General features: G+C 43.0%; 1 protein-coding gene across 1 annotated transcript in view; it reads right to left on the reverse strand.

The window, feature by feature from the left end:
* LOC139917692 (voltage-gated inwardly rectifying potassium channel KCNH7-like) overlaps nucleotides 1–19,614 on the reverse strand; it is a 67,673-nt gene extending 48,059 nt beyond the window's left edge. The window contains exons 1-2 of the mRNA XM_071906864.2: nucleotides 19,466–19,614; nucleotides 18,094–18,324 (exon numbers count right to left, since the gene is read on the reverse strand). Of these exons, the coding sequence (XP_071762965.1) occupies nucleotides 18,094–18,324; nucleotides 19,466–19,541 (307 nt within the window). The 5' untranslated portion in view covers nucleotides 19,542–19,614. The remainder of the gene's footprint in view (nucleotides 1–18,093; nucleotides 18,325–19,465) is intronic.
* Nucleotides 19,615–20,322: the final 708 nt, after the last annotated feature.

The following is a 20,322-nucleotide window of genomic DNA, read 5'->3' on the forward strand; positions in this document are numbered from 1 at the left end:
TCCGATATCCTCTATATGTCTCTCTCTCTTTCTCCCTCTCTCTTTTTGTTTGTCACTCTCCCTCCTCCCTCTCTCTCTCTCTCCCTCTCTTTCTCTCTCTCTCAGAAATGAGATGGCTGCCCAGGCTCTCTGCAGGAAGGCCACCTGATGTGTTATAAGTGGACAGATCAAACAGATCCCCGGCGCTGCTGCCGATGCAAATTTCTGCCTGTCCGCCTGCATATCCCGCCTCAGCGGAGGGTCAAAGACAAACACACAGGCGCACCAACACGGGCACACACACACACACACACACACACACACACACACACACACACACAAACAGAAATAACATTTACATTTCTCAGTTGAACACAGGCATAGAAAGAGACGCAGACAGACGACCACGCACGCGCGCACAAACACAAACGAGGCTCACAGTTCTCAGTTGAACACACACAGACACTGGCTCACACACACATGCACACAGACACAAGCGCACACACACAGCCTGCCAGCAGCTTTAATTAGCAGAATGTTCCCTGTCCAACTAAATCTAATAAGCAGGCAATGGAGCTAGTTTACATTGTGCAGTGTAATGAGAGAACGCACCTTTGAAAGGCACTAAAACAACTTTAGCGAAAGCGTCTGACCTGAATATTTAGAGGTAGCTGCAAGGAGCAAAACACAGTAAAGCACCCTCACTTGATACATCCGGTGCTATCTCCCCCTCTTTAGAAACAAATAAAAAAACCCAAAAGAATCAGTTCCGTCTTTAAAAAAATAATTGGAAAATAGAATGACTCAGCGATCTCCCTCCCCGATTCATCTCTACTGTGATGGACGGATGGAGTGACGGACAAAAACAGAAACAGAAACACAATCTGTTCTTTTCTGGTTTCTAATCCTTGGCGGGCGCCGGAGGGAGGAAAAGTGCTGACTTGCAGCGAGCGAGGAAAGCAAAGGAATCTCAAAGTTTGGCAAGGTGAAAGTGACTTGAGTTGATAAGCACAGAACTGCCAAAACCTCCACATAAACATCCTAAGACATCCTTGAGCCGAACCGGAGCAAATCCTATATATTACAATACAAGCGGGGCCAGTGAGCCTCCTGTGTTGCTACTGCATAGCTTGGCGTGTCAAAGTCAAGCCACAAGACATAAGCCTGAGTGGATAGGTGGGTCTTATCGATTTAAACATTTTCCACTCGGCTTCATTTCCTCCCCGACGCGCCGCGGCCTACCTGGATTAATGGGCCTACCTGGTAATCTGTTGCTACACAGATGGCCTGGCAGGACGACAGCACAGTGTGGCGTGACTTCATGATGCCAAGCGCACAGACAGAATGCGCCGCATGACAATATGCCGAGGGGTGCTTTAACGTTTTCAGCCCAGAGCGAGGCGGTTTGGGTTTGTCCCGGCGTCCGGGCTCTTGTGAACACAGTAGTTCTCTTGTAATGAGGGGGGGGGGTTCGATTTAAACCCTGATAAACCAAAAGACAGAACGGACAGTCCCGCACACACAAAGTCACCTTCGCACCAATTTGTTTTGGCATGGATGTGTCTGCAATAAACTGATGACCGGTCCAACCACAGGCGTGAGTCATGGAGTAAACACGATGTATTTGTACAGATGGACGGATGAATGTGCCTTACGCATCCAAAACTTATCTTGAGAGAAAGGCCTTTATTATTTTTTTGTGCGTGACGCTTCTTCTTCATCATTTGGATAATTTGACCTTGGGGTTTGGACTGCCAGCAGCAGCACCGCTCTTGGAGTTCATGCCGAAAGTTCAGGGAGAAAGACTGTCATATTCCACTGATCCACTGACCAACTGTTCCCGCAGTGGCGCGCCTCCATTACACGCAGCTATCCAAATCCTAGCCCTAGGAAAATTAAACGCGTCCAACTTCCAACACAATCGCTGCGCTCCCCATTTGGCATATCAGCAACTATGAAGCGCCGTACCTCTTCACCTCAGTTCGCTTGTCCTGTGCGTCCCGCCGCCTCTCCCTAAAGTTATATTAAGTACAGTATATCAGGGTTGTGTCAGTTCAACCTTGATCCAAGCTCGAGGGCTCACTACTCCACTGTATTAAAAGGTGTTGAACAAGCATTCCCTTTCACTACTTTCCACCACATATTCTTCTCGCTTCCATTCCACTCCAAGTAAAGCAGTGATGAGCATTTTCTAGTCATGGATGTGTATTTTGATGACCCATAGGTTACCAATTAATACAACATGCACTGGGAGACGGTATAGAATAAAAAACATCCTCACTAACCTTAAAATGTATAGGTTTGCTGCACACTTAATCACTCACAGTCCAAGATGTCTCAATTAATCTATTTTTTTCCCTTTTTTGTCATAATGCAAATACTCCCACGTCCTCACCACCTACAAGTTCTGCAAAAAAAACATGCATTTTAACAAATCAGTTAGTCTCACATTCAGTTATAAAAATGGTATTTTTCTCAAAAGTGGATAAGTGGGAAATTCTTCCAGTTGGGTGATATTTTAGAGTAAATACCTGTTTTGGGTGGAGGAGAGTCCACCATGTTTGGTGCTAAGGACAGTTAGATTACATACTGTGCATATGCATTTTGAACATTTTGGGTAACCTATCCCTTTAACTGAAGTTCTGTTTCATTGTGCCGAGTGGGTGACAGCTGCTGAAATCTTAAACATGATGTTATATCGTTGTATCACAGCGGAGCCGTACTTCTGACCACGGGGAATCCTTGTATGTTACGACAACTAACATTTTGCACACTCCGAGGATAATTTAAATAATTGAACAAATAGGAATTGTCGAGTGTGAGAGTGTGCACTTATAAATAGGCAGTGCAGTGAGAGGAGTTCTAGTTTCAAGAAGCTGGAAATTTCATTAGATTCTATTTCCACTATCAATAATTAAGACAATGCAGCTCAATGTGCTCATTCAGAGTAGCAGGGTAGCTTAAGCGCACACACACATACACATTGATCAGCAGGAGGATTCAAATGCATCCAGTCAAGTTCTCTCTCTCTCTCTCACACACACACACACACACTGGTTCAACATCTGCCTGCTGGTTGTGTCTGACAGTGATTGTGGAATAGTGGCATATGGGATTCTTGATAGCCCTCATTTGGAGAAACCACTGCCAAGAGTATCTCGGACAGTTGAAATAATTTTAAATTGCAGCCTGGCTTAATAGACATAGTGTGTACGTGTGTGTGTGTGTGTGTGTGTGTGTGTGTGTGTGTGTGTGTGTGTGTGAGAGAGAGCATGAGTGAGTGACACTGATGTGAGCTGAGCTTCCAGCAGCAGGGAGCTGTTGGTTGGTGCTGCACTGCTAGAGGGGTTAAGATAGCATCTCTCTCTATCTCTCTCTCTCTCTCTCCCCCTCCATCCATCTCTGCATCTCTCTCTCTCTCTCTCTCCTCACGTTTCGCTGCCTCTCTCTCCCTCTCTTCATCTCTGTCTCCCAATCTCTCTCCCCATCTGTCTCCATCTCTCATTGTCTCTCTCTCCATCTCTCTATCCCTCTCTCTCTCCCTCCATCTCTGTCAAAAGCTCAGGAGGGAACTTCTTCAGCTTGACACCGCTAATTGTCATCAAATCAACTTATCCTGGTGCTCTGACCCCGTGTCCGCACGTCAGCCTGCCTGACTCATTCACTGCTGTACTATTATGCTTATCTGCTCTTCGTTTGACCCGACGCCAGAGGGTCAGGGCAACTACATCATTTCACGTTTCTTTATAACTAGCTCGCTACACAGTGCGAAAATGTTCATGTTCATCTTAACAAGTCACTCAATCTGGAAGTGAGTCCTGAAAAGATGAGGTGAGATAATGTCACTTGTTTCCAATGAGAAGCAGATTTTTAAAAAAAATTTACTTCACTTATCTTGACACTAGTGGAATGATATGACTTGTTCCAAGATACTGTCACTTGGTTTGAGAAAATTGTACACATTGGATTTGAAACAGGTGAAATAAGTCTTTCCACCTATTTTAAGAAATATACAATTTTAAGATTTGATACAGGATTGTTAGGATGGAACAGCTGGGATACTAAGTCATACTAAGTGGTTTTCTCTTCAGAGGGAGGAGGGCTTCTTTTTCGACTAACATTCTGGGGAAATGCGATCCCTTCCCCTTCTCCCCCGGGGACGTTCAGGTATACTAAGAGCTGTTTAACTCTAATGTTGGCTCCCTAATCCAGGAGGGAGAGCGCTACCTTATCCCTGGGGTTACCGTATCCTCAGTGCCAGCAGGGTGGCCTAATGGTTCATGAGACTGTCCCGCAACCAAACGCTCACAGGTTAAATCCCTGCAGCAGCCAAGTGTGTCCATCAGCACAGATACTGTATCCTGTCGCAGTGTCCTTGAGCAAGACACCAAACCCCTACCTGCTCACTTTTTATAAATCCCCCTTGAGAACAGAGTTAGACCTCTACCATCAACTGTAGAAAGTAGTAACCTCCTATTTAGGGACACATAGTATACACACTGCTAATTTTTAGCCCAAAAATGAAACCAAAATACCAGATTTCAGCTTGGCAAAGGAAAATAACTTGTTTCACTATCAGATGTTGAAACAATATTTTCAACAGCAAAAGACCTTGATGTTGTGATATATTGTTTCTGCTGGGCAAAAGAAACAACATTGTTTTACTACCAGTGGTTAATTATTATTTCCAACTAAAAAGATCTTGAAGTTGTTACTGGATCCATGGCAAGGCATTTTGCTCTTCTATAATCTCATTGCTCAATATGTTACTCTCATTCAATATCTCTCTGTTGACCAATTAACACAAGCCATAGGAGGTGATACATTGGAAAATAAAGCAATGAACAAATAACTTAATCATTCTTTTGACAATCCTTCTCTCTAAAATGTGGATGTTGCTTCCCTTGAGCTAGTTCCAAATACAAATAAGTAAGAAAATGTAAGATATTGGCTGTTCTGTTGGTACAGGCTACAAGAAATATGAATTATAGGAAATCAGTAATGGGTCAAAAATCCATATCAGTGCATTACTACTCGCATGTGCCAGTGTGCAATTGTCTTCACTGACCTGACAGGACCGATGGGTGTTAAGGCAATAATACATGGCATCGTTTTGAGGACATGGAGGCGGCCAATATTGCCTGCAACAGGACTGGGGATTGGAAAACTAGATGGACAAAATCAATGTGGATGGTATGCTATGAGAAAAATGTCTGTGCATCGGAGCCCGTATAGATTGCTACAAAATGTCAGTGCATAACGACTTTTAACAGGAGCTGATAGTGGAGGCAGGGCGGCCTACTGGTGAGGGAGACAGTCCTGTGAGTGGAAGATCACGGGTTTGATCCCCACAAAAAGACACTGCCTCCTGCTCCAGCATCCGTCAGCAAGACTCTGAACCGCTGCCTGCTCACTCACTGTAAGTCACCCTGGATGAGAGTGCCAGATAAATCACACTATGCCTAATAATGTGATGTAAAATGTGAGCGTACTCTATATTGACATGCTGGGAGCTGGGAAAGGCTTACATATCCAGCCACGTCAGATTTGTGGTGGTGAGTGAGAGATAATGTAAGGTCACGGAGCAAGGCCTAAGCAATTCACGGAATACAACAAAGCCATGCATAGCAGCATTAACAGGAATAATCTGTCTGAAGCTTTGGGCACCATGCGGTGTCGCTGCAAAAGGTTATCTGGGAGATCGTGGTGGGTGATTGAAGGCACTGCGGACTCTGTCAAGCAGCAAGCTGCGAATAGTGCTATAAATATACTGTTTATTATTATTGATATGAAAAAAATACAGACTGGATAGATGTTGAAGCAGCCAAGACACCTCACAGCCGGCTTCTAAAGAGGGACTTTCTTAGACCTGCGACAAAATAATAATAGACCTGTTTATTATTATTATTATTGATATGAAAAAAATACAGTCTGGATAGATGTTGATGCAGCCAAGACACCTCACAGCCGGCTTCTAAAGAGGGACTTTCTTAGACCTGCGACGAAATAAAGCCCATTTTCACAGAACTATGGCTATTCGGTTACTTGTTAATTCTTACAACCTGGATATTCTTGCCATCAACTACACTATCTGTGTAATTAGTTTGGAAATAAAAGATGTAGTCTATATAATTCAAATTGCCGAGACCACGCTGAAGGATCCTGGGCTGACAAGAGGGCATGGCACAAGTCATACAAGTAAAAGCAATTACAACATTTACCAAAATGTGATAGCTCCTGTAGACATTCAAACAAATGCAATTAAAGAGCACTGTTGAAGCTTGAAAAGCTCCAATTCCTGTCACACTTGTCTGATTGCAGCGCTGTAATGATTAATTCATTTTGTCAAAAACTTCAAGGAATCAGCATTTCAATATCTCCGCAGCAAAGGAATGAGGAGAACGCAAACAATATCAGTCCTGGTCCGTCTCCGCTGGACGGAATGCGTGAAGAGGACTCAAATGGACAGTGAGAACCCACAGAGAGATGTCAGAGCTGGACCAACGTGGCCCTGCCTTGATAATCTGGGGATGTCAGCTTTTGTTGAGAGTAAGAGTAGCAATGATGAAACAGGCCAGTGGCCGTAGGCTGTCCCCTCTGACTCTAAAGGCTTGCTGATTCAATCTCCATCAAAGTGACTCCGCGGGCATCGCAAAGTGCTGATCCCAGCCTGGCATTTAGTGTTGGGGCTCTAAAACTGGGGCAATTCATGAATGCACACTTTCACCTAATTCAGCCTGTAGAAACAATGTTTGAGTCAGCTGATTTTTAAAGGGTCAGACACCGAGCGCTGTCGGGTCCGGACATGAAGGTCCTAACATCGACATATAAATGACCTTGCCGAGCGTCGGCCCTGCCCTTACAAATCATCCCAGAACGCCTCAGAGGGATGGAGAACTCTTTGAAAATCCCAGCAACATCTCGGTGAGAAAAGCGCACTCAGAGGAAAACTCGCTAATACTTTAAATCCCGCAAATACATCTAGAAATTGATTAAATGTTAAACAAACCCCACATGAATGAAAACGATCAGGCCAACGCATAATCTAATGAATGGAATTGCCTGACAGAAAAGAAAAAAAAATCTGAATGGCTGTTCATTCACAGATGTGCTCTCTGCATATCTAATCTATGAATGGGAGAAAAGCAGGGATCAAGGTCTGAAATCACGCACTGACAGCAGCGATTGTGTGACGGAGGGAGTGAATCACCACGCTTATCAATAAAGCTTTTAACCGCACTCACGTGGGACACTCTGAAACCAGGATTTCCTAACGTTTATGTGCACGTATGTGTGTTTAAATGTATACAAACACATATAATCTGGGGAAATCTTCCTCCACGCCGACATCCAGCCAGCTCTCATTTATCTCCCAGATACCGGCTGCATGAATGGCATCTCCCATGCACGGGGGCTGCCTGGTGCACAGCTGTGGAAGGTGGGTGGGGGTTGGGGGTGTGGGGGTGTGGGGGGGCGGGGGTGAGCCCCTCGATAAGGATGAGGAGAGACAAGGGGGAGGGGGATCTGCAAGGCGAGGGGGTTGGAGGTGTTGGAGCAGGAGCGGGGATGGGGGAGGGGGCTGTCAGACTAACCCTTTGTTTGCTGCATGTCTGGATGTGGTACTGCCATCGCACCATGGCAGCGCGTGCCGCCTTAATCCAGAGCCATGCAACGCCACCATGGCCTACATACAGTATATTCACTGACACAGCACCTGCAAAATAGTTTGATTTCATTAACAAACTTGGGTTAGACTGGTTTATCAGGCAGATATTGGCCTCATATCAGATATCGCCCATTCATGTTGTCCACCGCTGATATGATGGAGGTTCCTCCCTGACCACAGCTATATAAAAACAGTCTGTAAAGCCTGCAGAGACATCACCTTCTTTGAACATTTTATAAATTAATTTAATACAGCTAACCCTAAAAGAATTTCATTAATCTCTGAAATGGTCTAAATGCCATTTCAGAGGCTTTTCCACCCAGGTAAACTGAATACTTGGAATTTTTATCGCATGACAATGGTGAAATTTAAAGATATTACATGTCAGCACAAAATCGGCAATTTCATTCTAAAAAATATCAGTATCGGCTTTCAAAATCCCATATTGGTCAAAACCTAGAAAGGGTTAAGGTTAATGGGTTTGGGTTTAGGGTTAAGAAACTGATTATTTGTATTCTTTTGCCATGGAAAAGCTCAAATTTAAAGATATTGAATATCGGCACAAAATATCAGCTACTGGTGACTTCAGTCTAAAAATATCTGTATCCGTTTTCAAATCCCATATCCGCTGAACCCTGGTACAAACTGACAGGACATTACAACCACAGAAAGAAAAGGTGATTTGTGTTAAAAAAAAAAACAAGGCGTTTGCTTAAAAATGGATTTTGTTAATGCTTGTGTGAGTGTTATTCTGATGAAGTAACGCTCCAGTCTTGTCACACAGGTAACGACCAGGTGCAGCTGGCCTTGCAGCTCATTTGACTGGTCAGGATGACCTTCGAGAAGGGGCTGATGTCAAGATCTATGACTGTAAAGAATAACCCATCAGGAAAACAGTGGAAAGGGGAACGGCCACCCAAGGAATTGGTTATTGATCTGAATGTCCTTGCTACGAACTAAACGCAAGGTGAAGGTGAAGGTGGAGAAACAGTAAATATATAAATTTGTCCGCTAATGTACATATTTACTATTTTTCTCAATTTAAGGCCACTGCAGGTATATCTTGTTTTCTTCTTTTACCTAAAAAAACTGTGATATTATGTATTCCTGTTACTACTTGCGCACTGAAAATATGGTATATCATGAAAATTCAACACTGGTGAGTTGTTTTTTTTTTTTTATTTGCAGGAGTTTGCCTTTTTCTGTCAAGTATTTTCTGCAAATGTTGAATGCTAATGTTTGAATTAATCCCCTTTTCATTCAGAATGAAATGTGTAATGACCTTTACTGTGATTTATGCAGCAGAATTATATTATATTATATGGTGTGGAATTATATTAATGAGTAATGATACATGCAGTGGAGAGCCTATATCTAGAAAATATGTTGAATAATTTAGGCATTGGCTTATCCTCTGACCTGAGCTGTATAAGGAAACTAGACTTCTTACTGCATGTACAGAAGACGTCAGATGACTCATAACATACATAAAGAGCATGGAAATAGTTTACTATCTATCTAGAAACCAGTGTACTTCTTTTTTTACAAAGTCATCATCTATACCTGTTTTATCAAGCTATACATTGATGCAGTATGGATCCTTTAAAACAGAGATAAACGCCAAAATGATGGTGTAATGGTTTTAGTCCCATTCACTATAAAACACATGACATTTTATGCTGCTCTATCTAACATTGTTTACTTGTATGCTAATGAATTTTAAGTGTTCTGAAACTTAATCATCATGTCTATTCGTAGCTTGCAAAGTGATCTGAATTAAAGAAAGTCAGTTTGAATAAAGCCATTTGTCAGTAAATGAGGAATGCGTATATGCAGAGTGAGTTTACTGTTCTGTATGCCTTGCACTTTCTTTGTATTTTGTGAGATCCTGTTGTCTTTATGTGCGTCAGAATGTACAATGAAGCTGTGGCAGTCAATATGTTTCTACACCAACGTCACCAAGGCAAATTCCTTTACATTAACTATACTTGGCAATTTGAACCGACTCTGATTCTGCTTTTAATGGCGACACCAGGATCCTGTGACTGGGTCCCAGTAGTCTCTTCTGTTCTCCAGCTTTGCACCCTATAGGCAGACATGCCAAGATGAATTTGAGAGTTACAATGATATATCATGCCTCCTCCAACGGTTGCCAGGACAACACTATGCTGTACTGCACAGACAGACTATTTTCTTCCAGGGATGGGGAAGTGAGAGCGTGATAGGCAAGAGGAAAATCATCTGAACGGTTCAAAAATTTGTAGGTGGTGACAGTGAGGTACATTTGAAATGCGGCTGGAAAACCACAGCGTCTCTACACTGATTCTGTGTTTAAAACCTCATGCTTACAATGGCTTCTTCAAAAATCAACAGCCAGGGAGACTAACTTAAAATCCCCTCTTCCTTTAAATGACCGATCTGTAATTCTGTAGCCTCTCCTCCTCGCCGACGGCCCGGGAAAGCCATCGAAGAGACTCATTATAAACGAGACCCGCTGTGAGGCATGAATGTAGAGGAAATCGAAGGCTTTGCCGCAAACACATATCTGTCCATGTCACCTGCTATCTATTACCTTTAGATGGAGAGAGGGGGGCTCGTTCATTACGGCTGCGTTGCTCTCTCTCAGGCTCATGAGAACAAATGAGGGCGGCTGGACAGACAGACAGATAGTCAAATACTACTTGCCAGTAATTCTTAGCATTTATTTTAACCTGGTGGAAGTACAAGATAGGTGGGACGTTACAACGAATGCCAAAATGTTTAGACTAGTCAATTGAGTATATTTTTATGTGTCTATCTGCTCTCTCCTGATGTGGAAACCCCCTCTTCTGGAGAGAGAGAGACAGACACTCTCTGGATGGCTGCTAGACCTCGCCTTGCAGAACTAGGGCCATCTATAATTGAACCAGCTCTCAAGCTGCTGGATTGGATTCAAGAGGGCGTTCCTGGAATGGAAGCAGCCATCCGATATTCAGCTGCACCTGAATTTTTTTTTCTCTCTCTCTCTCTCTCTCTGACTCCCTCATTCACTCACTCTCTCTCTTGCTTGCTCACTCACTCCGTCACTCTCTGTCACACACACACAAATACACATATTTTTGCTCGATCACTCCTTTCCACCTCCCCCACCTCATGTCTCTAATGTTGTTGCCGCTCTCTCTTTGTTGTCACCGTTACTCTCTCTGCGTCTACTCTGCTCCTTTCTTCCTCTACCTCTCCGTTTCTCTCTCTTTCTCTCCCTCAGTCCCTCGTTCTACCTCCCTTCGTGCATATGTCTCTCACAGACACAAGCTGTATGCTCTCAAAGACAGCTAAACCTGGGGATGTGGAAGAGAGACTGCAGGCGAAACGGCATAAAAGCTTATCTTGTTTGCACAGCAGCGAATCTACAAGAATTGGTTTCCATTCTCTGTGCTCCGGAGTCATTCAATCAAACTCAGGCCGCTTCAGGCAAATAACCCAAGTCATATCGTCATCCCTCATCGTGTCCGTGTTGCTCTGAGGCTACGGAGCCTCACACATTGGCTTCAGTTGTTACTTGTTATTATAAAGACTGGTTCAAGGTAGGTGGAGTTGATGTAGGCTACATAACACCTACTGTACACTGCAAAAAATGTCCATCGTGGCAAGTTCATATTCCATCTTAAATCTTTTTCTTTTCTTAAAACAATTTAACATTTCTGCCAATAAGGGTGAGATAATTCCACTTGTGTCCAATGCAGTTTCACTTGTTTCAGTTCAGTGTCATATCTTCTATCAAGGCAGACTAAGGCTGACCACTCCACTAATATCAAGAAAATTGGAAACAACTATCTCAACACATTTGCGGGTTTTTCCACTTGTTTAAAGGAAAATAACATTTTAAGATTCAATACTACATTGAATGACTTGTTAAGGTGGATGGTTTTTGTAGTGGTAAATCCATATCAAGCGGCTGAATGTGGCATTTATGCAACTGATCTCTGTGAGAAGCATGGAGTTGTATTTGTACCATCAAATGTAAAAAGGCTGCTGTATAGACGTAGCCATGGTAAAATATTACATTTAAAATAACACATTTTACATTTTTGCTACACAGCTGCGGCACTGTTACTCCACCGCTGCCAAGAACTATTTTTGAATTTCTTTAATGACTGTCCAATTTAATCCGCTATTTGCATACTCACTGCCTCCCATAGTTTGCAGTGTGTTGATGTTTGCTGCCAGTTCGACCCCTAGAGATCCGGTATTGAATTTTCTAATGTATACAAACCACCTACGCTGCCCTGCATACAATCACTTATTTTCCCAACGATTACTAAGCAATTTGACAGCAAAGCAAGGTCTGATGATGCCGTTTCCATTACACACGTATTATGTTTTCGCAGTGTAACATCTCAGTCCCCAAGGTGAGGTATTCTTGCTCTTTTGTTTGGATAGCAAACAAAAGATGATACCAAACATAATGACACCAATGATACCAAACACTAGGCAAGATTTCAAGTTGCTAAACTGATATGAGGCATTTTAAAGGTGAGCAGAAAACCTTGATGACTCAGCGAGCATCAATGTGAAACACAACCAACTTTAATCCAATTACAGCTTGACATTCTCTGTCTCGTTTGTTATTTATGAGTGAGAGCTTTTACTGCGCACTGAGCTTATGGATTTCCTGATAGACCAAGGACCCGGAGAGTGCGCTGTTCAGTACAGAAACCAACACGCTGTGATTATTCCATTTGAATACTTGAATGGAGAGGCAAATAGAGCAATTGTTGCTGCATAAATATGTGTTGCGTTGGTTAGAACTGTTTTTTATTTATTTATTTATTTTTACCCAAGTGATTTCCGGATGCAGCTGTATTTCGACAATAGACAAGCAGAGTTACAGGCTAAATCTGCAACCTGGGCAATTTATTTGTAAAGCTGAAGTATGGGGCGTGACGACAATGCATCCATTCACATATCAAACACAGCAGACTAAGAAGCATTGATTGTTAGCATTATCTAAGCGCAGTACATTGTCATTATGTAAGATCTGAAACAGATGGGGGCTTGAGCAATCTTGGCCATGGTCATTGTTTTGCCATTTGCATTTGTTTTTGATGAGGACAGATCATCACTAGCAAATCCAGCTCCTTACTAATGTCATGTCTAATTGCACTGAGAAGCATGTTCCCAATATCTCTATGCATGTTCCTTTCCTTTATACACCAGTGCCAGAGGGAAGTGAACCCTAAACTCCAAACCCTGGCAGTGGTCCAGAATTTACTGTATGCCCACAGAATGGAGTGACGGCTTTGTCGATGCTTGTCATGCTCTGTCATGTGTTATTTCCTGGGGCTGCTCTCTGCTCACACCTGTAGCTGGAGCAAATGATGCTCTATATGAGGCTCCTTCAACGCTTTCAAAATATCTAAAGGGATACACATATTAATTTAAAGTGACAATCTGCAGCATTATTATTATTTTTATTTTATTTTGTGGACATCTTTGTTGCTAAGCGCTCATTGCTGTGGTGTGGTCATTGCTTCTATTTATTCCAAACAAACTGCTGCTGCTTCAGATAATGTAAAACGCATCATTTCCTGTGCACCAGCTGATATATTTTCTGTTCTACACGCCGGGTAGCTCTTTCCCGGTGTTGTGCCAAAATGTGTATAGCCTAAGTAAATTATTGTGGAGGAAATGTGGTTAATAAATGATAAGCACACTAAAATATAGCCTGACAACTTCCTTGTAAAGTCAATGGATGCTTATGGGAGGCAACTATACTTTCAGTAGGCTACTTATTCTTTGCAATCCCATGAAATGTTTTTAAAACGTTGTTTTACGGTTTGAAAAGCCAGTGATAGAAAAACAATCCACAAAAACTGAAATGATGCGGTTATTTTCTTGCCTGGTGTGAAATTGAAGCAAAGACACACCACCAGAGGAAACACATTTTTTCTGGTGAAACAAATTTTGACACAACACTGGAACACAGCTACACAGAGTGTAGAACAGCAAACGAAAAAGCCAGGCCATAAAAATGTCATGGAGTATTACTTTAAGGGGTTAGATATCTGCAAAACCAGATCTAAAGCACTGATAGGCTAACTACAAATAGCTGTCCTCAAAAAGACTTTTCAGGTTGTTAGAATCTAGTCGAACTGCCGAGATTTGCAAGCCCACATTAGAAGAATGAAAAAGTTTGTACTTGTAACGATTACTAGCTAATTTGTTTGTCCATGGTTTGTGAATCAATTCTTTTATCTGGCAAGTGCTTGGCTCGAGTTTGCACTTCATTAGGTGAAATTCGAAATTGGCTGGCTGAGTGGGGTACAGGTGGTGGAGAGATCTGCATTGTCTAATCTACAAAAACTCAGACAGACAAAGACACAGAGAAAGACACAGACGTGCGCACACACACACATACACACACAGGCACAAGCACTCCTCTGTCTTGAGGAGACACATAGACACACACAAGTACACAACTACACACATACATGCATGCGAGAGCACACAAACAAACAAACAAACAAACAAACAAACACACGTACACAAACACACACTCACACAAACACCTACACACACCTGTCTGAATGTCTTACACACACACACACACACACACACACACACACAACATACACACACACTACATTATGCATAATGATTACCGCAGGATTCTCTTGTTCTCTTGCACTGGCACAGGTTTGTTTTCCATTGCTTAAGAATGGAAACAACAACTAAAACGCAGCAATATGGGGGAAAATGGCAGCAAAGCACACCACAGAATAGCAGAAACGCGTCACTGTGTAATTCAGATGATATAACTACATTAATTATATAACAATTTCTCTTGATTCACATTACATTGGCCTAATGCTAGGCAACGGAGTTGTGAGTTACATGTTCAGAATTCCCTATAAGTAGACTTACAGCAAACCCATTAAACTCATAACCGTTAACAAATTAACATCTGTCAGCACACAACAGTAATTCTTAAGGTGGTAAATTAAAAGTATAGGATGGCACTTTAAGGAAAGAAGGGAAATTGAGAGGGGTGGCCTTGGACAAAATCAGAATGGCAAAGCCCACACTGAGAAAAGCTAGTTTGTCCGGAGTTTAAGAGATTAGACTCGAAGCAAGCGCAGCGAACAACTCAGCATCTAAATGTCATGTAAAGGGGTTTTAAATAAACTTCTGCCACCAAAATGACACACACAGCTACTTCTATTGTAGAGGTCACAGAGATGCGTGCGCTAAGAGGCAAAAGGACCAGAGGTTCACCAGAGGCACAAATCATAAAGCATTAAGAATCTGCCATAGATTCTGCTGACGAGCAGAATCTCCTTCATGGACTGTAAAGGACGGCGGGCGATGCGTTTCTCTGGACCCTGGGTCACAGGATTAAAACGAAGAAGATTGCCTTGCAGAAACCCCAGTGGTCCACCACGAGAAGAGCAATCAGCCTGCCGCAATCACATTTCCCCTGGAATTCCAATGCAGGAGACAATAGAGATGGGGACTGAGGTGTGTGTGTGTGTGTGTGTGTGTGTGTGTGTGTGTGTGTGTGTGTGTGGTGGGGGGAGGTAGGAGATAGGAAGGAGAATGAGGTCTGACTGAGGCTCTGGATCAGTGCCAAACTGTAGGTCTAGGTTGCTTCAAAATGTAATAAAAAAGGAATCTATGCTCGCTTACAGTGCTACAATTTATGGCAAAAATTATAATACCAATTATTTTGCTAAATATTGTGATCAGGATTATTAATCACAATTATTTGTCTCACTTTCCTGAATTTATTGCACTTTTGCACCTTAACATCCATTTTCACTTTTTTTTCAGTGCACTATTCCTCAAAGTAGCAACTGCTAGAAAGCCTTGTTTTCATCCTTACTGTCTTACAAAATTCAAATAAATAATAACTACGTTATTGCTTTGGGGCACAGTTACAACCCTAAGGCAAACTTTGCACAGAATCTGCACTTGTTTGTCATCTGGTTTAAAACCAGTGTATCTCCAAAAAACAGATGATGATCCACTTTTAGGTATTTTGCACTTTGCTTTTGGCTGTGTTTTTCCAAGGATGCTCTATGCAAGGTTTCTCTCTTCCTTTCCCACCGAAGCTGCCTGCTTCTCCATCTGAACTTTGGTTTTTGGTCACATGGGTGCATGTTGCACATTGAAAGGTTATGATTGGTCATGCATAATGTATATGCTTGATATACCACACCGGGAATTGAAAATATAACACTTCGATATTGCCGAATTACATGATTATTAATTGTGGAAACAAAAAATTGCAATATCCGATTATCTGTGATTAATTGTGCAGCCCTACTTGCTTGTTATTAAAAGGAGGATTATAAGAGCAGTTTGCCTGGTTGAAAGAGGTGTATGACCCTCCCTGGAGAAGGCACCGAGTCAGGTGAGAGGAAAACACTGAGGTAATTAGAGACACGGGATTCAGAATGGTAATGAGGCCTGTTCCTCCGCTGCAGGTCCGACAGCCAGAAGCCCTCCAGCTCTTTTTATCCAAGTCTCCCGGGGGCCAGCCGGTGCAGGGAGGGCGTTCGGCCGTCATTGATTTCCCCTCTCCAACACACCGGTTTTGAAGATCAATGCAACATGAAGGTATTTGTGTCCTCATTAATGCTGTTTGCTCAGCAGATCAATGCAGATGGAACCCCCAGCTTGGCTCAGATGAGAATACACTATCCTAGAGAGGCATCACACGTGTTATGGTCGGATGTGATGTGAAACTTGTTGCAGGGCGGTTGATTCCCCCCAAGCACAAAAGCACACTCTCCTCTCAAGCACTGGGAACTGACAGGGGGAGTGTTGCGTCCATAGGCTATAGGTAACATATTGACAGTCTCAAGGATAGACGCTTGCATGGACGTTTAAAAAAACATAAGCAGACATCGTTACTTGACTAGGCCTACTCCCTCAAGTATTATTCTGTAGCTCCATCTCACTCTTTTGACCTTTGCCCCTCACACAGCTTTCTCTCCAAGGATGCCATCATTCCTAACTGTTCTGTAAACCATCTTCAACCTAATCTACGCCACAGTTTCATCTCTCCCACTAGGTTTTCTTATACCTGCATGAGTGTGAATTACACACACAAGAATAGTCGATCTTTAAAGACCACATGTCGCCATCACTGCTGACCCAGAGCTCCTTTCACACATCAAATGCCAAAGCAATCCCATACTACTCCTGGATGCCATCTTGTTTCTCTATCCAACCATGGGAAATCCAACTGTTTGTAACCTGACACAAACTTTAACTCTTCCTCCAGATCAGGAGCCTTATTTCACAGTTCTTCTCTTATACCATAGTTTAAATGATTGCGTGACCTGACCAATGGTGATCCCCAGCCAGGTCTTATAAAACTATTAAGCCCTATCTCTGCCATAGTCAAACTTCACCAAGCCCAATGATTACACCTTAACTGTTACGCAAGGAGGCTTAATCATCTGGATACATATGTCATTGTTAGAGGTCACCGCATGAACTCCGCCTGAACCAGGATAGTTGATACGACTGGTTTAAACTTTCACTCGGGAGCTCGACTTGTAACTCATCAAAACAATACCAGCTGTCATGCCAAGTCATGATCTGCGTGCAGTATTCATAAGCAACATATGCCAGCCCATAGATTATACTAAGCTATGGGTGGGCAGTACAGATTCAGCCAGCTACAGAGGATAGTCACATCAGTTAGTGCTAACAATGTACCTGACTGTGCTTTTAAAGGCTTCAATCAGAAGATTTAAGTTAGGTGCATGAAGGCAGTATGACTGTGGAATACAGTATATAGTGGCTACGATATTTTTTTTGGAAATGATGAGAACAAAAACAGAGGAGAAGCCAAACAGTGAAACCAAACACCTCAGTCTCTTGACGTTATTCTACAGGGAAGTGAGCTACATCCTACCCAGGCTTCACTCTGCGGTGCAGCCTAATGAACAGCTTTCCCAGCCACCCAGCGTTTGCATCACTTCAAAACTGGACTTTACAGCGAAGGAAACATTCACAGCTGCTATTCCACCCTCGGGCTTCCAAACGGGTGAACTCAGTGATGCCGGGCTGCTGCAAAATGCTCCACATAGAGCCGACTCGGTACTAAAAATGACCCACTGCATACCTGGAGTAGCAGACATTGTAAAAGTCACCCTTCACACATTCATCCTGCATCTATCCTGCAGGGAATTCTTTCCTGAATGGTACACAGCAGAACCAAAGTCATACACTGCAACACAAAACTTAACTGTCTCTCAACCAGCTAATTAACAGGCCATTCCTAGCAATTGTGATGGTGGAAAACAGAACAAAACATGACTTTTCCAAACAATTCCCTCCTTGGGGATGTTCAGCAAGCATACAGAGAAAAGTGTGACTTCTACAACGGCTGCATCTGCGGTGCCGTACACTCCAGCCAAGCCCACACAAGAGCGGCCGCTGCCCACAGCACTCACCATCCTTGCGGTGGTAGGTGATCTCCACCTTGCGCTCCTCGGAGCCCAGCAGCGCCTGGGCCACCTGGGCCACGGCGTGCCGGCTGGTGAACTCGCCGTGCAGGAAGTCACACGTGCACGGCTTCTGCATGACGTCCGGCCTGGAGAAGCCCGTCATCTCACAGAAGCCGTCGTTACAGTAGATAATAGCGCAGTTCTGCACCCGGGCATTGGCTATGATGAATTTCTTATCTGTGGAGGGGTAGAGGGGAAAATCGTATTAAATGGAGGATTGGGGGAGGGAGAGGGTTAATTTGTTCATGAGCAGAATATCATGTAAACAAGAACACCATGCAAAGAAGACATATTGTAGCCTATGATGTAGTGGTAAGTAAACATCTGGGTATATCAATAAATATTAAATGAATACATACATAAATAAAATGGGTATACAAATAAAAAAAAAAAAAATCAAACATACATAGGATGCTATTATTCTCTATTTTTTTTAATCTTTATTTCACAAACAAAAAGGTGGGTATACTGAGTTTACATGGGATTACCCTCCACTACACCCCTAAATATAGGTGCTCAGCTGTTCCCATGGATATGTAAAATGAAACTTCATAAGCAGGCTGAATTGCTTTGTGAGAGCTGCTCAATAGCTGTTGTGGGAATTTACAATTATATTGATGATACAAGCTAAATTATTGCACCGTCTATGTTTAGGGAGCTATTTGAGATTAATACACAGACAATACAGGAATTAAAATGTGAGGGAAAACCTATTTTTTACATTTCCAGCTGCAAAAACAGATTTATAGGTAGATTGCCCGACTGAGGTTGGTTACTCCTTTGCTTTATCCAATAGGCCTCCAGCGAGGTGTGGAGCGACACAGCGCTGCTTATGAATAATCTATGAAAACAAAACATAACTGGGGGATTTAATTAATAAGGGTAATGTAGGTATTTCTGGGTTATGGTCTGGAAGTAATTAAATCACTTAATCCTTGTTTCTCACATGCACCTTTTTTAACTACACCAATTTCCATTGGAGCAAGAGGGCACTATGAAGAGGCACTCCAGCGCTAAAACAGACCTGCTGCTTAATATGGGAACAGGCTATTTAACTTATTATGACCTTTTCCTGGACGTCTGACTCATAACTTCACGCACACAGTTAATATCGAGATTACTGGAAATATCAGAATTAGTCTACTATATTATGTCCATCATGATCCATCAACTAAAATCGGGTTTGACAATGAAAAAGAAGGCCTAACATTGTTTCCTAACGATTAAATACTTGTTCTCTGGATGCAGCAGGACACAAAGCCAAACAAGGCAGCGCAACGCACCCACACAACACTGTACAGAAGGGAAATATACTCACTTTGTCCTTCGAATTTCCGAATAATTATTCCCAAAAATGTGTTTTGTGGCGCAACATGACCCCTCCGGACAGGCATGGTTCCCCTCCAAAAATAATAAAAAAAAATCTTTGGCTGTCCAAATAAGAGCAAGCCAGTCCCCCCCCAAAAAAACGCCTTCTATCAAGTTCTAGCGGGTGACAGCCGAAGCCAGAGGGGCTCCCCGTTTTCTTTGTCACCAGTCAGTCATCCTCACAAAAATCTCCCCCCTTCTGCTTTTTTCCGACCCCCCCTTATTCCCTTATTTCAACTCCGATGCGTCCCCGGGCGAGCGCATATCAGAGGCTTCACCGCGCTCCTCGCCGACGTGAAGCTGGAGAGAAAGGAGTCGGTAAGCCGCAGTTTAACCAACATTTCACCGTCGCTCCTCGAAAGCACTGCGCGTGTTTTGTGTGTGGGTGCGTGTGTGTATGTGTGGGTGCGTGTGTGTGTGTGTCTGTGTGCGTGTGAGGGTCTATTGTTGTGAAGGGAAGACTGATGGTCTCTGAGGCCAATGGCTGTGAGGCTGGCAGAGCGGAGAGGCTCAACACCGACACTGCGAAGGGAAAAACCACATGGATGCGTATAGACAAAGCGCCAGACGGAGAGACGGTGGAGGCAGAGCTGGGTGGTAACGGATTACTTAAGTAACGCGTTACCGTGATGATATTAGGCTACACTCCCGGTGACGAACAGTGGAAGGAATTACCGTTCTGTTTCCATTTTTGTCGTAACATTACAGTCTCCAGTTCTACACAGGCTATCAGCTTTAAGTTAAATTATCCAAAAACTACACCTCTCCGATTCATTCTCCCCATATTTAGCTGTCGTCCACGCACAC

The sequence above is a fragment of the Centroberyx gerrardi genome, chromosome 21 (assembly GCF_048128805.1).
Source record: "Centroberyx gerrardi isolate f3 chromosome 21, fCenGer3.hap1.cur.20231027, whole genome shotgun sequence".
NCBI lineage: Eukaryota > Metazoa > Chordata > Actinopteri > Beryciformes > Berycidae > Centroberyx > Centroberyx gerrardi.